Source organism: Dama dama, chromosome X (assembly GCF_033118175.1).
Source record: "Dama dama isolate Ldn47 chromosome X, ASM3311817v1, whole genome shotgun sequence".
NCBI classification, from domain to species: domain Eukaryota; kingdom Metazoa; phylum Chordata; class Mammalia; order Artiodactyla; family Cervidae; genus Dama; species Dama dama.
Genome location: NC_083714.1, coordinates 88,988,827 through 89,009,401, shown reverse-complemented (window position 1 = coordinate 89,009,401; position 20,575 = coordinate 88,988,827). Strand labels below are relative to the sequence as shown.

Sequence of the window (20,575 nt, the reverse complement as noted above, 5' to 3'; positions counted from 1 at the left end):
AGAAATGAAATTGGTATACTTGGGTATATGTTAAACTTGATGATGATTATAATCATATTCACACTCAACATTTATTGCATGGACTCTGGACCAGACCACTTGGGTTTTAATTTTGTCTCTATCACTTCATAGCTGAGTGATTTTGGGCAGGTTATCTACACTATCTGTGCCTCAGTTTTCTCATCTGGAAAATGGGGATGATGATAACTCTAGGTATTGAAATGAGAAAAAGTTCTGCAAAGCACTTAGAATAGTACCTGGCATAGAGTAAATGGTATATAAGGGTTTGCTATTATTAATATTTATTACTGTGAGACAGTAACTGCTAAATGTTTTACTTATTTATTCATGTACATTGAATACATGTTAGTTCTAGGCTCTGGGAAAAGAGTGCCTTTGTGGAACTTATATTTGATCTAACTTTATCCTCATACAGTACAAGGGAGTTACTCTACATATCACCATGATATAAAGAAAAGTGAGGGTTATAGCTGTTAAGTAACTTGTTATAGGTCACAGAGCTCATAAATTGAAAATTAGAATTCCGTCTCTGGTCTATGCAACTCTAAAAACAACGGTCAAACCAGAGATTGACAAACTATTGCCAATGGACCAAATCTGTCCCTCTATTTTTTTCCCTTGTGGATTCACCCTTATAGCGTACATGAGTAGTATATTTACAAGGTTTTGCAACCGTCACTACTAATTCCAGAACATTATCATCACTCCAGAAAAAAAAAACCCAAACCCATACATACTAAGCATTAATTTCCCCACCCTCTAGCCCCCTAGCAAACACTAATTTCCTTTCTGTTTCTATGGATTTGCCTCTTCTGGATATTTAACATAAGTAGAATCATATACGATGTAGTCTTTTGTGTCTGGTTTCTTTCACTTAGCATAAAGTTTTTAAGATTCATCCATGTTGTAGCATGTATCAGTACTTTATTCCTTTCTATGACTGAATAATATTTCATTGTATAGATATACTAGATTTTGTTTATCCAGTCATCAGTTGATGAATATTTGGGTTGTTTCTACTTTTTTGGCTGTTATGAATAATGCTGCTATGAAATTTTGTGTATAAGTTTTTATATGAGCATATGTGGTTATATACCTAGGAGTGGAATTTCTGGGTCATTTGGTAACTCTATTAACTTTTTGAAGAACTGCCAGACTATTTTCCAAAGTGGTAGCACCATTTTACATTCCCACAGCAACGTATGAAGGTTCCAGTTTTTCTACACCCTTGCCAACACTTGCTATTGTCTATCTTTTTAATATTATAGTCAACCTAGAAGAGTGAAGGGGTATCTCATAGTGGTTCTGATTTGCATTTCCCTAATGAGTAGTTATGTTGAAAGTGAAAGTGAACGTTGCTCAGTAGTGTCTGACCATTTGCAGCTCCATGGACTGTATAGTCCATGGAATTTTCCAGGCCAGAATACTGGAGTGGGTAGCTATTTCCTTCTCCAAGTTATGTTGAACACTTCCTTATTTGTTTATTGGCCATATCTTCTTTTTAGAAATCTCAATTCACACCCTTTTGCCCCCTTTTTAATTGTGTTATTTTGCTTTTTTTTGTTGAGTTGTAAGAGTATTTAAAAACTCTTAACTTTAAAAGGATTCTGGATACAAGATCCTTATCAGACATATATCTGCAAATATTCTTCTGAAAAATATTTTCTCTCATTCTATTGGCTGTCTTTTCATGTTCTTGATAGTGTTCTTTGAAGCCCAAAGGTATTTATTTTTTGATGAAATCCAATTTATCTATCTTACCTTTTTAAAATAAAAATTGTGATAAGAACACTGTTTTCCTTGGTAGTTTAGGTATTTGAGTCATATTGAAAAACTATTCCAAGGTTATGAAGATTTACACCTATATTTCTTCTAAGGGTATTATAGTTTTAGCTCTTACATTTAAGTCTTTGATCCATTTTGAATTAATTTTTGTATATAGAGTGAGGTAAGGGTCCAAATTCATGATCTTTTGCATGTGGATATCCAGTTGTCCTAGCAGTGTTTGTTGAAAATATCATTCTTTTCCCACTGAATAGTCTTGGAATTCCTGTCAAAAATCAATTGGCCATAGACATACAGATTTATATCTGGACTTTCATTTCTATTCTATTGCTCTATATAGGTCTCTGTTATTATAACTCTAAAGTAAAATTTTAAATCAAGAAGTATGAGTCTTCCAATTTTGTTCTTTTTCAAGATTGTTTGGATATTCTGGGTTCCTTGCACTTCTATATGATTTTTAGTATCAGTTTGTCAATTTCTTTAAAAAAAAGAAAAGAAAAACTAACCAGGATTTTGATATGAATTATGTTGAATTGTTAAATCAACATTGGTAGCATTGCCATTTTAAGAATAATGAATCTTCCAATCCATAAACACAAGCTGTCTTTCCATACATAGAGGCCTTTATTTTCTTTCAACTGTTCCAGTAGTTTTCAGTGTACAATTCTTGCACTCCTTCTGTTAAATTTATTTATAAGCATTTCATTCTTTTTATGCTATTGTAATAGGATTTTTTTCTTAATTACAGTTTTGGATTGCTCATTGCTTATGTGACAGCTCAGTTGGTAAAGAATCCACCTACAATGCAGGAGACTCTGGTTTAATTCCTGGGTCGGGAAGATACCCTGGAGAAAGGATAGGCTACCTGCTCCAGTGTTCTTGGGCTTCCCCTGTGGGTCAGCTGGTAAAGAATCCGCCTGCAATGCGGGAGACCTGAGTTTGATCCCTGGGTTGGGAAGATCCCCTGGAGAAGGGAAAGACTACCCACTCCACTACTGTGGTCTGGAGAATTCCATGGACAGTCCACGGGGTCGCAAAGAGTCAGACACGACTGAGTGACTTTCACTTTCACTTTTCACTGTGTGTTACAATACAATTGATTTTTGTATATTGATCTTATATCCAGCAAACTTGCCAAACTTATTTTTTGAAAAGATTTATTTTTTCAGAGCAGTTTTAGGTTCACAGAAAAATTGAGAAGAAGATACAGAGATTTCCCAAACACCCTTTGTCTCCTTACATGCATCACTTTACTCATTAACTTCATCCCCTACTAGAGTGGTACATTTGTTACAATTGATGAACCTACACTGACACATTACTATCACCCAATGTCCACTGACATTCCATAGGTTTGGACAAATGTATAATAACATATAATCATCATTATAGTATCACACAGAGTATTTTCAATGACCTAAAAATCCTCTATGCTCTACCTATTCATTTCTTTTGCCATCCTCAACACCTGATCTTTTTATTGTCTCCACAGATTTTCCTTTTTCCTAATGTCATACAGTTAGAATCATATAATATGTAGCCTTTTCAGACTCTTTCTTTCACTTAATAATATGTGTTTAAGGTTCCTCCAAGTCTTTTCATGGTTTGACAGCTCATTTCTTTTAAGTGCTGAATAATATCCCATTGTCTGGATGTGCCACAGTTTGTTTATCCATTCACCTACTTAAGGACATCTTGGATGCTTCAAAGTTTTGGCAATAATGAGTAAAGCTGCTCTCAACATCCATGTGTAGGTGTTAATGTTGGCGTTAAGTTTCCAACTCCTTTGGGTAAATACCAAGGAGTGCAATTGATGGATCCTGTGGTATGTTTAATATTGTAAGAAACTACCAAACTGTCTTCCAAAGTGGCTGTACCATTATGTATTCCCAGCATCAGTGAATGAGAATTTCTGCTGTTCTACCACTTGCCAGCATTTGATATTGTTAGTGTTCTGGATTTTTGTCATGTGAACTCATTTTTTAAGTCTAATAATATTTTTGCATGAATACCTTAGGATTTTTCTATATACAAAATCATGTCATTTGAAAATAGTGGCAGCTTTGCTTTTGTTCTCATCTGCATGCCTTTTATTCCTTTTTCTCCAATCGCCCTAGCTAGAACTTCCAGCACAATGTGGAATACAAGTGGCAAGAATGGACATTCTTGTTTTATTCCTCATCTTAAGAGAAAAGCGTTCAGTCTTTCACCATTCAGTATGATATTGGATGTAGAATGAAAGGGCACAGAATTTTGTCAAATAATTTTTGTGTCTGTTGAGATGATCTTTTTTTATTCTATTGATATGGTTTATTTCATTAATTGATTTCCGGATGTTACAACAACTTTTCATTCCTGAGCATTCTTATTTGGTCATGGTGTATGATCCTTTTTACATGTTGCTGGATTTGCTTTGCTAGTATTTTGTTGAGGATTTTTGTGTGTGTGTCCATATTCATAAGAGATGATAGTTTGTAGTTTTTTTGTGTTTTTCTTTGTCTAGTTTTGGTATGAGGGTAATATTGACTCATAGAATGCACTGGAAAGTGTTATCTCCTCTTCCATTTTTTTTTAAAACTAAAGGGTTAATGCTAAGTCTTTATATACTTGGTAGAATGAACCAGTAAAACCATATGTGCCTGGGGTTTCCTTTGTGGGATTAAAAAATTATTAAATAAATCTCTTTTACTTGTTAAGGTCTAGTCAGATTTTTTATTTTTTTATTGAGTTAGTTTCTGTAGTGCATATCTTTCTAGGAATGTGTCCATTACATATAGGTTATGCAATTTGTTGACATACAAGTTGTTCATAGTATTCTTTTATGCTCCTTTTTTTCCCTGTAAGGTTGGTAGAAATGGTCCCACTCTCATTTTTGATTTTAGCAATTTGAATCTTTTCTTTCCCCCCTCTGCCCTTGGTCAGTCTACCTAAAGGTTTCCCAATTTTGTGTATCTTTTCAAAGAATCAATTTTTGGTTTCATTGATTTTTCTCAATTGTGTTCCTATTCTCTTTTTCACTTATTTTTGCTCTAATTTTTATTGTTTCCTTTCTTCTGCTTGTTTTGGGCTTAGTTTGCCCTTCTTTTTTCTTGTTTCTTAAGGTGGAACATTAGGTTATTGATTTGTGATCTTTCTTCTTCTTAATTATAGGCATTTACAGCTACAAATTTCCCTCTAACCACTGCTTTCACCACAGTGAAATAATAATAAGCTTTGGCATGTTTTGATATGGCTTTCATCCATCTCTAAGTCTTCTCTAACAATCTTTGTGATATCTTCTTTAACCCATTCATCATTTAGGAGTGGGTTATTTAATTTCCACATATTTGAGAACTTCCCAATTTTCTTTCTTTTATTGATTTTTAATTTCATTTCTTTCCATCTAATTTTATTCCAAAGTACTTTGTATGATTTCACTCCTTTTAAATTTCTTGAGATTTGTTTTATGTTATGACATATATTCTATTCTGGAATATGTTCCATGTGCACTTAAGAATGTGCATTTTGCTGTTGTTGGGAGGCATGTTCTATAGATGTCTGTCAGGGCTATTTGGTTTATAGTGTTGTTCAAGTCTTCAGTTTCCTTGTTGATCTTCTGTCTAGTTGTTTCACCCAGTATTGAAAGTGGGGTATTGATGTCTCCAACTATTATTGCTGAATTGCTTACAATTTTTTTTTTTTATGTTTTCCACTTTTATTTTCCAGAGCAAAACATGTGCCACCTGGCAAGACCCTGATGCCTGCTCTCCACCAACTCTACCCTCACTCAACCCATTCACCAGGCCAGCTGAGGCAGGAGGAAAAGAAGGCTCCTTCTGGGGTCAGAGGGCACAGTGTGCCTGCCTGCCTTCATCTCTGGGGCAGACGGTGTCACTGGGAGGGAAGTGCCCTGCCTCCAGGGGACAGTGCTTTGGGTCGCAGATCCCAGGCCAAGGGTCAGGTCAGGTTGAGGGTGTGGGCAGGAACACAGTTCCCATATCCATACCAGCACCGTGACCCCTCGGAGCCCTCAGCCTGGGGCTGGCCAAGAGCTGCCGGCCTCTCTGTGGAGGGACCTGGACTCTGGCCTTGGGCGATGTCTCAGCTGCTCAGGTTCGAATTCTTGGCCCGCAGGGAGGGGCAGGGCAGGCTCTAGATGGCATCACCCTCGCTGTCAGACTCGATGACATCCAGCGGCTGCAGGCGCAAGGAGTCATAGTTGGGGGGTGGGGTGCCCGGGATGGGCGGATTCTGCTCATGCGGGTAGGCCCCTGCATCAGGGCCAGGCGTGGCTGAGTCCGGCTGGAAGCCAAAGTTGGTGTGCGCCTCCACCAGCTCGGCCACGGTGGGCGGCGGGCCCTCGTAGCGAGCCTGGGCCCGCTTCTGCCGCACACTCTTGGTGAGGGCCACCAGCTTAATGATGGTGATCCACACGAAGTCGATGATGATCTCCCCGAACTCGATGAGGCAGAGCACCGAGCCCCCCAGCCAGAAGCCGAACTGTCCACCCAGGTTTGAGAGCAGCCAGACGATGTTATTGGCTGCTGACTCTTCAATGGTGCGATAGTTGAATTCTTGGAAGTAGATGTTGAGCTTGACAATCCCTTTCCTGCTCAAGGTGATATTGCTGCTTTGGTCCCGCTCCTGAGACAAGACGTGGAAAATCCAGTCCTCAGAGGCCTCAGAAGGCCAGACGTCCATGGAGATGGTCATCTTGTACTGAGTGTCATTGCAGGACTCCTTGCAGGCGTAGATGCAGGCCTCCCTCTGCGCCATGCTGATGCGCAGGGCCGAGTAGCAATGGGCTCCTACAATTCTACGGTTTTTACTTTACATATTTTGGGGCTCTGTTGTTAGGTGCATATGTATTTACAATTTTTATATTTTCCTGATGCCTGACACTTATCATAATAAATGTACTTCACTGTCTCTATTAACAATTTTTATTTTGTAATCTATTTTGTCTAATATTAGTATGGCTATCCAGCTCTCTCTTGGTTACTGTATGCATGATATATCTTTTGCTATCTTTTTACTTTCAACCTATGTGTGACTTTGAACTTAAAGTATTTCTCTTATGGACAACATATAGTTGGAGCATGTTTTATTAATTCGTTTTGCCAATTTCTGACTTAATGGGAGTGTTTAATTGGTTTACATTTAACATAATTACTGTTGAAGCATGGTTTACATATGCTACATTGCTTTTTGTTTTCTATATCTTATACATTTTTGTTCCTCTATTCCTCCATTATCACCTTTAAAAATTAACTAGATATCATCTAGTGTATCATTTGGCATGGCAACCCACTCCAGTACTCTTGCCTGGAGAATCCCATGGACTGAGGAGTGGGACTCTATGGACTGTAGTGCGGGCTACAGTCCATAAGGTCACAAAGAGTCAGACACAATTAAAGTGGCTGAGCATGCATGCACACAGTGTACCATTTAAATTCCCTTGTTACTTTAAATGTATCACATATAAATATATATATGTATAAGTATTTTTTTTCTTAGTGGTTGACCTGTAAATTACAATTAATATTTTAACTTTTAACAGTCTTGTTTGGATTAATACCAATTTGACTCCAACATTATGCAAATAATTTGCTGTTATATAGCTCCATTCCTGCACCCCTCCTTAACACTTTTATTGTCATACCAATTACATCTTTATATATGGTGTACTTACCAAATACATAATTATTACTTTATGCAGGTGTCTTTTAAAGCATGTAGGAGAAAATAAGTTACAAAGAAAAATACGTTCTACTTTTATATGTACCTATGTAGTGACTATTACTGGTGGTCTTTATTTCTTTACATAGATTCAAATTACTGTCTAGTGTCCTTTCATTTCAGCCTTAAAGATTCCCTTTAATATTTCTTATAATATTAAATTCTCTCAGTGTTTATTTGTGACTGCAGTTTCCCCTTCATTTTTGATGAATAGTTTTGCCAGTTTTTGAATTCTTGGTTGACTTTGCTTTCAGCACTATGAATATCTGGTTTCTATAGTTTCTGATCAAAAGTCAGTTATTAATATTATTGAGGATTTCTTGTACATTATGAGTTTTCTCTTGCTGCTTTAAATTCTTTGTCTTTTGGCAGTTTATGATATATCTCAGTGTGGATCTTTTTGTTTTATCCTATTTTAGTTTGTTGAGCTTCTTGGATGTATAGATCAATATCGTTCATCAAATTTGGTACATTTTGGGCCATTCTTTTTTTTTTAGACTGCACTGTTATGACTAATTTTTAAAAAGATTTATTTATCTTTTGACTGTAGTGGGTCTTCGTTGCTGCGTGTGGGCTTTCTCTAGCTGTGGCTAACAAAGGCTACTCTTCATTGTGGTGTATGGGCTTCTCATTGTGGTGGCTTCTCCTGCTGTGGAGCACAGGTTCTAGGTGCATGGGCTTCAGTAATTGTGGCTTGCAGGCTCTAGAGCTGGCTCAGTAATTATGGTGCATAGGTTTAGTTGCTCCACAACATGTGGGATCTTCCTGGACCAGGGATCAAACCAGTGTCCCTTGTGTTGCCAGATGGATTCCTAACCACTGGACTATCAGGAAAGCCCCTATTATTTCTTCAAATACTTTTTGCTCCTTTCTCTCTCTCTTCTCCTTCTGGGACTCACATTATTTGTATGTTGGTACATTTGATATTGTCACACATGTCTCTGAAGCTCTGTTCATTTTTTATTACTTTTACTTTCTACTCCTTAGACTATGTAATATCAATTGACCTATTTTCAAGTTTCTTTTTTCTGCTTGTTCAAATTCACTAGTGAATTTTTCATTTCAATTGTTTTACTTTCAGACTCCAGAATTTGTGTATTCTATTTTATTTTACTTTATACATTTTGCTACTTTATTGACATTCTTTATTTGGTGAGAAACTGTTCTCATGTTTTCCTTTAATTCTTTGTGCATATTTAAAATAGCTGATTTTAAGTCCTTGTCAAGTAAGTCTAACATCTAGATGTCCTCAGGGACGTTTATATAGATTAATCTTTTCTAGTATATTGACCATACTTCTCATTTCTTTGCATGTTTTTGTAACTTTCCCTGAAAAGTGGACATTTAAAATTATATAATGATGGGGAAAGAATTTGAAAAACAATCAGTACATGTATATGTACAACTAAATCACTTGCTGTACACCTGAAACCAACACAATATTGTTAATAAACTCCAGCCCAATATAAAATAAAATTTAACAAAATAAAGTTATATAATGAGTCAACTTTGGAAATCAGATTCCTCCCTCCCTAGGGTTTGTTGTTAATGCTGGTAGTATTTGTTTAGTGACTATTCTGCAACACTTCTATACAGTCTGTATTCTTTGTCAAGTGTGGCCACTGAAGTCTCTACTTGGTTAGCTTAGTGATCAGATAATGGTTGCTAGGTCCATGAATCAAGGTAAATTGGAAGTGGTCAAACAGGAGATGGCATGAGTGAACATCGACATTTTTGGAATCAGTGAACTAAAAAGGACCTGAATGGGCAAATTTAATTCAGATGACCACTATATCTACTTCTGTGGGCAGGAATCCTTTAGAAGAAATGGAGTAGCTCTCATAGTCAACAAAGAGCCTGAAATGCAGTACATGGGTGCAATCTCAAAAATGAAAGAATGATCTCTGTATGTTTCCAAACCATTCAATATTACAGAAATCCAAGTCTATGTCCCAGCCAGTTATGCTGAAGAAGCTGAAGTTGAATGGTTCTATGAAGCCCTACAAGAACTTCTAGATCTAACACGAAAAAAAAGATGTCCTTTTCATCACAGGGGACTGCATTGCAAGAGTAGGAAGTCAACAGATACCTGGAGTAAATGACAGAGTTTTGCCAAGAGAACACACTGGTTGGTCATAGCAAACACCCTCTTCCAACAACACAGGAGATGACTGACTCTACACATGGACATCATCAGATAGTCTATACTGAATTCAGACTAATTACATTCTTTTCAGCCAAAGATGGAGAAGCTCTATGCAGTCAGCAAAAACAAGACCAGGAACTGACTGTGGCTCAGATCGTGAACTCCTTATTGCAAAATTCAGACTTAAATTGAAGTAGGGAAAACCACTAGGCCATTCATGTATGACCTAAATAAAATCCCTTACAATGATACAATGGAAGTGACAAATAGATTCAAGGGATTAGATCTGATAGACAGAGTGCCTGAAGAACTATGGATGGAGGTTTATAACACTGTATAGGAAGTGGTGATCCAAGCCACTCCCAAGAATAAAAAATGCAGAAAGGCAAAACGGCTGTCTGAGGAGGCCATACAAATAGCTGAGAAAAGAAGATAAGTGAAAAGCAAAGGAGAAAAGGAAAGATATACTCATCTGAAATCAGAGTTAGAAACAATAGCAAGGAGAGATTAAAAAAAAAAAAACCTTCCTAAGTGAACAATGCAAAGAAATAGAGAAAAACAACAGAATAGGAAAGACTAGATAGATCTTTTCAAGAAAATTAGAGATACCAAGGGAACATTTCATGCAAAGATGGGCACAATAAAGGACAGAAATGGTAAGGACCTAACAGAAGCAGAAGATACTAAGAAGAGGTGGAAAGAATACACAGAAAAACTATACAAAAAAGATCTTCATGACCCAGATAACCATGATGGTGTGATCACCCACATAGAGTCAGACATCCTGGTGTGTGAAGTCAAGTGGGTGTTAGGAAGCATCACTACGAACAAAGTTAGTGGAGGTGAAGGAATTCCAGCTGAGCTAGTTAAAATTCTAAAAGGTGATACTGTTAAAGTGCTGCACTCAATATGCCAGCAAATTTGGAAAACTCAGCAGTGGCCACAGGAATGGAAAAGGTCAGTTTTCATTCCAATGCCAAAGAAAGGCAATGCTAAAGAATGTTCAAATTACTGTATAATTGCACTCATTTCACATGCTATCAAAATAATACTCAAAATTCTCCAAGCTAGGCTTCAACAGTATGTGAACCAAGAATATCCAGATGTTCATTCTGGATTTAGAAAAGGCAGAGGAACCAGAGATCAAACTGCCAACATCAGTTGGATCATTGAAAAACTAAGAGAGTTCCAGAAAAACACCTACTTCTGCTTCATTGACTATGCTAAAGCCTGTGACTTTGTGGATCACAACAAACTGTAGAAAATTCTTCAAGTGATGGGAATACCAGACCACCTGATCTGCCTCCTGAGAAATCTGTATGCAGGTCAAGAAGCAACAGTTAGAACTGGACATGGAACAACGGACTGGTTAAAAATTGGGAAAGGAGTATGTCAAGGCTGTATATTGTCACCCTGCTTATTTAACTTATAGGCAGAGTACATGTGAAATGCTGGGCTGGATGAAGCACAAGCTGGAATCAAGATTGCTGGGAGAAATATAAAAAATCTCAGATATTCAGATTTCACCACCCTTATAGAAGAAAGTGAAAAGGAACTAAAGAGCCTCTTGATAAAGGTGAAAGAGGAGAGTGAAAAAGCTGGCTTAAAATGCAACATTCAAAAAACTAAGAGCAGGGCATCTGGTGGCATCACTTCATGGCAACTAGATGGGGAAATATGGAAACAGTGACAGACTTTATTTTCTTGGGCTCCAAAATCACTGCAGATGATTACTCAACCATGAAATTAAAAGATGCTTGCTCCTTGGAAGAAAAGCTGTGACCAACCTAGATAGCTTATTAAAAAGCAGAGACATTACTTTGTCAACAAAGGTCCACCTAGTCAAAGCTATGGTTTTTCCAGTAATCCTGTATGGATGTGAGAGTTGGACTATAAAGAAAACTGAGTGCCGAAGAATTGATGCTTTTGAACTGTGGTGTTGGAGAAGACTCTTGAGAGTCCCTTCGATGGCAAGGAGATCCAACCAGTCAATCCTAAAGGAAATCAACCCTGAATATTCAATGAAAGGACTGATGCTGAAGCTGAAGCTCCAATACTTTGGCCAACTGATGCAAAGACCTGACTCACTGGAAAAGACCCTGATGCTGGGAAAGATTGAAGGTGGGAGGAGAAGGGGACGACAGAGGATGAAATGGTTGGATGGCATCACCGACACAATGGACATGGGTTTGCATGGACTCTAGGAGTTGGTGATGGACAGGGAGGCCTGGTGTGCTACAGTTCATGGGGTCACAAAGAGTTGGACAGGACTGAGCGACTGAACTGAACTGAATGCGAGCCATATACGTAGTATACATAATTAAAATTTTTTTGAGTAGCCACATTAAAAAAGTAAAAAGAAACAGGTAAAACTAATTTTACAAACATATTTAACACTATATATTAAAAACACAATCATTTTAATATACAATCAATATAAAATTATTAATGAGATATTTTACATTATTTCTTACTAAGTCTTTGAAATCTGATGTGCATTTTACACTTATAGCTCATTTCAATTTGTACTAGCAACATTTCAGGTGCTAGTGGTTACCATGTGCTAGTGGTTTCCATATTCTAGTGGTTAGCTCTAAATCCTTTCTACTCAAAGTGTGATCTCTGGACAGGCAGCATTGTATCACCTGGGAGCTTACAAGAAAGGTACAATCTCAGGCTCTACTCTGGATTTACTGAATCAAAATTTGCATTTTAAAAAGCCCTAGGTAATTCACAAGTATATAAAAGTTTGAGAAGTAAAATTTTATACCAATTCACTATACTATATTTCTTTGGGATTAAAAACCCAGTGTACTCAAGGTTGTATTATAATAGACCATGTAAGTGTCTGGTTCAATCATCATTCTATTCACTAGATCATGATTGAATTGTCTGAAAATCAGTCATGTAGCATGACTGTGTGTCAGATGCTATACTTGGCAGTGCGGGGTTTGTTGAGCTGAAGAGGACATGGTTCCTGCTTTCAGGGAACTTACAATTGCCAAAGGATGCCTAGAGAATAATACTCTGCACAAGAAGTCCAGTCTTCTTCCACACTAAATCCTCTAAATAACTTCCCCATCTCGAATGTAAATGTGGCAACTAGGCGCTGGAATGCTCAAGCAGGCATTCAACTCAAGAGGTTCATGGGACAGAAACAAAACAGTTTCACTCCATTTGAAATTGGCTCATGGCAACGGTCTGTAGCACTCAGGCTTTAGGACATGAACTCAATAGGTTCTTCTGAAAGGGTAGCAACCCTGTGTTTGTATAACAGGAAAGTTATAACATTCATCATGCTCAGATTCAGGAACTGTGCACTCAACTCAAGAGAAACCTGACAGTCTGATTTCCAGGTTCCAGTGACTTAGAAGAGGAATTCCTATTTAAAGCAAAGAAAATAAGAAATAAGGAAGTGCCAGTCCTTGTTTCTCTGTGTAGGTGTTGACAAGCTATTAAATCATTAGGCTGTCCCTTGCCAGAAGCAGCAGAATAAATCTTGGAAGTTGACAAATGGTCAGCAGCTCTGTGTGCCTGCACACTCAGAGGCACACACAAAGGGCACACTGTTTCCTTTGGTTTATCTCCTGGCTGTGTAAATATTTCATCTGACATTTGGATTGGATTCTGAGCTAGTTTCCCACCAAGCTGATGGTTTTTTAATCTGCTTTCATCAGCCTACAATAAACTGTCTAACCTGTCTGCACAGTGCAGTATACTCTGCCCACTGGCAAACGGAACAAATGGAACCAGGTGATCCCCGACATACTTTTTTCAGATGTTTGAAGACGAGGAATTGCACCCAAGCAAGAAACATAAGCTATGAGGCACTTGCCTCATCTCATTACACCAGCACCCATGAGCCCTTCCCAGACTAGACCAGTGCCAACAGGAGGTCACAACACATAACTTGGGCCTGCCATCCTATTAAGACAGATCTTTGGCTCAGCATAATTGTGCCACTGCCAAGGATGAGGATGGCCGAAATCTCATTCATTCTGGCTTGTATTCATGCTGGCTTCTCTTCAGTTTCAGATGAATTCCTTCACTTGCTCAACATGTACCAAATGCTGTGATAACCTAAACCACAAATTACTGGCTCAGAAAGCTCCTACATGGTAATAAAAAGAAAGGAAGTACTGATCTGATACATGCTGCAATGTGATGACCCTTGAAAACATTATGCTAAGTGAAAGAAGCCAGTGATAAAAGACCACATATTATAGAATTTCATTTATATGAAATGTCCAGAATAGGCAAATCTATACAGACAGAAAATAGATTGTCACTAGGGTTGTGAGAAGAGCAATGGAGATTGACTGCTAGTTGATATGAGAATTTCTTTTAGAGGGGACAAAAATGTTCTGGAATTAGACAGTGTCAATGATTGACAATTTTGTGAATATACTAAATACCAGAATTTTGTGGCATGAGAATTTTATCTTGATAAAGTCATTTTTTTAAAAAAAATGAAGGGTCATTAAATGATTTCTTCCCTCTTCTATCCCCCAAGCTCCTATAGACCAATCTTCTTAGCCTTGTTATTCCGTATTCTACTTAAAGGAGAAAGAAGCAAAAGCAAAACATTCAAGATGGCACTAGGAAAGCTATAGTCTCAGAAGAAATCTATCCACTCTACTGCTACAGTTCTCTACCATCTATCCTCCATCCACCTATCCATTCATTCAATGAAGTTCTGCTATGTACTAGGCAGTGAGGATAGATACAGCATGAGTAAACCCTGCCCCTTCTATTAGGAGCTCATGATAATAATGCTTCTGTTGTTGTTATTGTTTCTGGCTGTGCTTCGAGGCTTGTGGGGTTTTAGTTCCCTGACCAGGGACTGAAACTGGGTCCTTAGCAGTGAGAGTCCTAACTGCTAGACCACAAGGGAATTACTGATAATGATGTTTTTAGCACTGACCCTGAGACACTCTGGATTCATGAATTGTCTATTGAATCATCAAAGATTAAAATATGTAAATTACAATGTTAACACATTAAAATATGTTAATTGCAAAATTATTCCACTTTTTTTGAAATTGGAAATTCATGGATGATATCCTTCTCTAAAAGTATCAATATCTGAAGTATAAATTTTTCTGGGCAATTTATACTAATAGTAAAGAAAAAAATATTTAAAGAACAAGGAGGGATGCAAACTTCCTATTTTCCCAAGAGGTTGTAAGCAAGAGTAATTAATGAAAATAGCCAAACCAGAAAGGTGACAGCATGTATTTCAAGGTTTCCTCCTCTAAAAGGAATTGTTTTTGTGAATCTATAGAATTTCTGAAGAGGGGGCCTTTTTCTTTCTGTTTCAAGGTAAGTGAAGACATATCTTCTGGTAATACTTCTGGTGTTAGTGTGGGGAAAGCCAAAAATGAACGAAACTCAGTTGTTCATTTCTTCAAGCAGTGTGTCATATGGAGAAATAATAGTTGATCTTTGGAGTCAGGCAGGCCAGAGTTCAAATCCTACCTCAACTTAAAAAAAAAATCCACATTTTTATTGAATGTTATCCATTATGTTCAAGATACTTTAACATGTGTTGTGGGATACACATGTAGGGATAAATCACAGGTCCTTATCAAAATTTTTTATTTTGTATTAGAGTATAGCCAATTAACAATGTTGTGATAGTTTCCGATGGACAGCAAAGGGACTCAGCCGTATATGTACTATATCCATACTCCCCTAGATCATACTTTTAATTCAGGCCTTCATCATCTTTTAGCATTTCAGCTTCTCTTCCTATCTCTCAAAGTAATCCTTTGTACAGCAACCCATGTAAACTCTAAAATACTGGATCTTGTTACTACTCCCTTACTGTAAACTCTTTAGTGTCACCACATCTATGAGAGGAAGGTCTAAGCATCTTAGCATGATTCATAAAACACTAGCTACAGAGTCTGGCCTCTAGCTACCTCTCCTACCATTCTCCACCTTACATTTTTTGCATAATTGTTTACAGTTGCACATACACACATGCACCCACTCCTCTACTCAGTCTGTTATGCTCTCCAAGAACCACTTTCCACTTTTTGGTGCCTGGATAATGGGACAATGGTTGTATTGGGAGTAGGGCAGCAGCATAGCTGGTATGAGTACAGGCTCTAAAACTAGATGGCAGAGCAAGTCAGGGCTCTGATCTAGCCTCTTCCCCTTAACTTTGGAAGCTAGATTAAAGGTAGCTGAGGAGATATTGACAATAATTGTGAAAATCTCATTAAATTCAAGCATAAGCTACTTAAATTTTTTTTATTTAAAAAAAATCTGAGCACATGATAGATGCATATGGTATAAAATTCCAAAGGTAGGAAAAGGTATTTACTAAAAGAACAAGTCTCTGCCATGTCTTAGACACTAAGTTACCTTACCAGTGTTCTTGTGATGCTTTCAAAAGATAGACTGCATATGTGAGCATAAAAATATAATTTTAACACAGTATGATGATAGTCTATGGGGTTGCAAAGAGTCAGACACAACTAAGCAACTAACACACACACACACACACACACACACACACACACACACACACATGGTAGCATACTTTATACATTAGCCTGAACTTGTCCTTTTTATTTAACCGTATTATCTTGGAGATCATTTCACAATGACCAAACCTCTATTGATTAGCATTTAGATTGTTTCTAAACATTTACAAAGCTACTCCTTGAGGCCTCTTTCACTATTCTTGCAGTGCCCCTGCTCACCAGAAGAGAAATTCTTCTACTTTTTAAAAATGTCAATTCCTTTATTTTCATTAAAAATTGCATTTACTGTGATTTTGTTTTCTAATCTCAAAGGTACAATTTTCATTTGTAGAAAATTTGGAAGATACAAAAAAGCACAAAGAAAAAAAGATCACATATTTCTAACATCAGTTATCATTTTAATGAATGTCCTTCTAGTATTTTTTTTCTATTCACATATCTATAATTTACAAAAGATCTACTCTCACATTTGAGAAAATGTGATAAAAATAGTAAAAAAAGAATACTAGATTACCTTGTTTTAGTCACTAAAGCACCTTAAATTTAACACACACGACAAATCTATGAGGTATGTACTATTCTCCTTATTTTACAGATAAGGAAACTGAGGCACAAAGAATTACTCAGTCACACAGTTTAGGAAGTAATAGAGCCTACTTGGACCCCAGGTCTTGCTCTTACTCACTGTACTCTATTGCCTCTGCCAGTCTGCAGTGTTTAGAAAAATTGAAAACTGATAGATCCTATGACCCAGCAATTCCATTTGCAGCTCTGTGCTCTACAGAAACTTGCTCATGTGTCCAAGGAGACAAGTATAAGAATGTTTACTGCAATTGACTGAATTCAGTGGCAAAAAATCAGGACTGATCCAAATGTCTATTCAGATGTGAATGAATAAATAAAACAGAATAACTATACAATGAGATACTATAGAGCAGTTAAATGGACTCAACTAGATCTATGTGAATAGATCTCAAAACAACATTGAGTGAAAAAAGCAGGTTGCAAAGTGATATGGTACTGTTTGTGTAAAAAACATACCACTCACCACCACCCCATCCCCCTGATACCATATCTTATTTCTGATTACTGTGAAAATGGACTGGAAAGATACACATCAAATTCATGATGATGGATGCCTTTGGGGAGTCAGGAGTAGAATAGGACTGGGGATGAGAGTCACAGAATATTCAACTTATCTGTAATTATTTTTAAGAAAAGGCATACAACTAAAATAAAATCTCAACCAGTTTCAATTCTGAATGGTGGGAATATGTGAATTTGTTATATTCTTCTGTTATCATATATATTTAAAAATAATATTAGCTAATGTTTACTGAACCCTTACCATATACTAGGTATAGTTCTAAGTGTTTCACATGGGTTAGTTCATTATATCCTTACAAACACCCTATTAAGTAGGTACTATATTAGCTCCATTTTACAGATAAGGAAATTGAGGCACAGAGAGGTTAAATAACTTCCTTAGGTCACACAGTTAGTAAATGGTGTGAGTATCTGGCTTCAGGAACCATACTTTTACCCTATTATAGCTTTACCCTTCTAAGAAGTCACAAAATCTAAAAAAAAAAAAAAAAAAAGCGCACAAAATCCAGTTCCTAAATGCTGAAAGAATGCAAAGTGGGGGAGTAAACACAACTGTGCTGTTGTTACTCTACCTGCCACCTTCTGTTTGTATGTGCTATCTCATCTGGTGGTGTTGGTGAAGGCTCCACTCTAGCACCAGCTCATAATAGAAAGACAGGGACCTCTTCCTCTTGAGGGAATCAAAACTGAAAATTCTACTTGGCCTTAAAACCCAAACTAAATGAAACAAAATATTGGGCAGAACAAAATGAAATAGGCCAGCTGGGGGCATTACAGGGCACACATTCAATTTGAGTCTATGTGTGAACTGGAGTTTGCAGGAGTTAGCTAAGCCTAGTTCCTAGACTACAAAAGGTTGGGCAGGGAGGAGCCAGCAGCTAAGTAGGTTAGAAAAATGAGACTGGGAAGAAAAAGGAAAACGCTTTGGCTTCTTCCTAAGGCAGAAGAAAGCAAGCATCTGATGCTTGAAGAGTGGGGTAATAGGAAAAAGGGGAAGGGTGGATGGGGCAAGGAAAGCTCTCTTCCTGCTATAGCCTCTGGTTTTAGTAGAGAAATTCCTGTACTCCCTGGTGTTATCATTGAAGCAGCTCCCAGGCTCCAAGTAAATAACCAGTTGGGAAGCAGTGGAGTGGGAAGAGATAAAGACTGACCTGCTGGAAAGAAAGTCTGAAGACCAGCAGTGAACAACCTAAAACACTGGAAGGCTGTGCAGTGCAGTGGGGGAGAGCTGAGACTCCAGAGCCAGCCTGCCTGGGTCTGAGTCCTGGTTCTGCCACTTAATTCGTTCTGCCAACTTGGGCAAGCCATCTGTGAAATGGGACTGATAAAAAATTGTTGAGGATAAAAATGTGTGAATGCATCTAAAGCACTTAGAACAGCCCTGGGCACAGACTAATCACTCTATGGGTGTTTGCTGTCATTATTATCATCGGTATATCTGAGTACCTACTTCTTTCCAGGCATTGTTATAGGAATTCAGGATGGAGAGAAGTACCAGACACAGTTTCTGCCCTTGTACTTAATTTACTTGGGGGAAAACAGGTGAGTAAATGAATTCTAATGCAATATGATAGTTTGAGCAAACTCCTGGAGATAGTGAAGGACAGGGAAGCCTGGCGTGCTGCAGTTCATGGGGTTGCAGAGTCGGACATGGCTTAGCGACTGAACAACAATGCAATATGATAAGGTCTCAGACAACTACAGATTTTCCTCATCTTATGATGCGGTTACATCCTGAAAAATCCATTGCAAGTTGAAAACACTTTAAGTCAAAAATGCATTTAATACACCTAACCTACTGAACATTATAGCTTAGCTTCACCTACCTTAACCATGCTCAGAACACTTACATTAGCCTACATTGGGCAAAATAACCTAACACAAAGCATATTTTGTAACAAAGTGTCAAATATCTCATGTAATTTATTGAATATGGTATTGAAAAACAGAATGGTGTATGGCTATAGAATGGTTTATAAGTCCATCAGTTATTTACTCTTGTGATTATGTGGCTGACTAGGAGCTATGGCTTGCTGCCATTGCCCAGCATCACCAGAGACTATTGTACCACATGCTGCTAACTAGCCTGGGAAAAGATAAAAATTTAAAATTTGAAGTATGTTTCTACAGATTGTGTATCACATTCATACCATCATAAAGTAAAAAAATTATAAGTTGAACCATCATAAGTCAGGGACTGTCAGTATGAATCAGGTGCTATAGAATCCCAGAGAAAGACGTGATTGACTATGGAGGGGAGGGGTGGTCAGGGAAGACTTTACAAAAGACATGGGAGTTGGAGCTTGAAGGAAGAGTAGGATTTCATCAGGCAGTCACGTAGGAGGAGGGATATTCATGGTACAGGAATATCTTGATCAAACACTTGGTTGGAACCATGGTTCAGGGCAGTGGGAAATAAAGACTAGGGTCCAATCTAGAAGGATTCTGTGTGCTCTGCTAAGAATTTTGGATCTGTAAGCTCTGGGAGGGTGTGTGTGTGCATGCACATGTGTGTGCACACAGAAATATTTGAAGCAGGGGGATAACATGATTAAAGCTGCATTGCTCAAAAATAATGGATATGAAAGATGGATTCTAGATGGGAAAACTGAAGGGAGGGAGACCAGCTGAGCTGTGCTGATGCCCCAGTCCCCAAGTCACACTTCTTCCTTCAGTGTTCCTTTTATCAACTATTCACTAAGTTGTCCAAGAAAGAATCCTGAGGTCCTCCATGACACTTCTCTCTCTTTCACCCCTACATGTAATCCAGCAACAATCTTTGTTGGTTCTACTTCCAAAATGCTTTTGGAATCTAAACTACCACAACAGCCTCTTAACTGGTTTCTCTAGTTCGACTGGTGTGCCTCTCTAATCTATTGTCTACACAAATGTCAGAGTGATTATAAACACACACACACACACACACACACACACACACACCACTGCTATGGACTAAATTCAATGTATGTTGTTTCCCTAACCCTCAATGTGACTATATGTAGAAAAAAGGAAGTAATTAAGGTCATAGGGGTAGGGCCCTGATCCCATAGGATTAGTGCCCTCATAAGAAGTGACATCAGAGCTCATTTAATTCCCTTTCTCTCCCTCCTGCAGCCCCCCTCTCTTTTCCTCTCTTTCTTCTCCCTATTCCTTTCCCCTCTTTGTGTATATACCGAGGAAAGGCCATGTAAGGAGACAACAAGAAAGTGGCTATCTGCAAGTGAAGAAGAAAGCTCTTTCTGGAACTGACCCTCCTAGACTTTGATCTGAGACAACTAGCTTCAAGAACTGTGAGAAAATAAGT

The 20,575-nt window shown here is 37.9% G+C and overlaps 2 protein-coding genes across 3 annotated transcripts in view; both read right to left on the bottom strand.

Annotated features, from left to right (window-relative positions):
• Positions 1–20,575, bottom strand: part of HDAC8 (histone deacetylase 8) — a 256,182-nt gene that overhangs the window by 49,188 nt on the left and 186,419 nt on the right. The window lies entirely within an intron of this gene.
• Positions 5,938–12,752, bottom strand: LOC133052114 (amiloride-sensitive sodium channel subunit beta-like). Its single transcript, XM_061136886.1, has 2 exons — positions 12,667–12,752; positions 5,938–6,601 (listed from the first exon to the last, which is right to left on the bottom strand). Exons 1-2 carry the CDS (start codon positions 12,750–12,752, stop codon positions 5,938–5,940), a joined length of 750 nt encoding a protein of 249 aa, XP_060992869.1.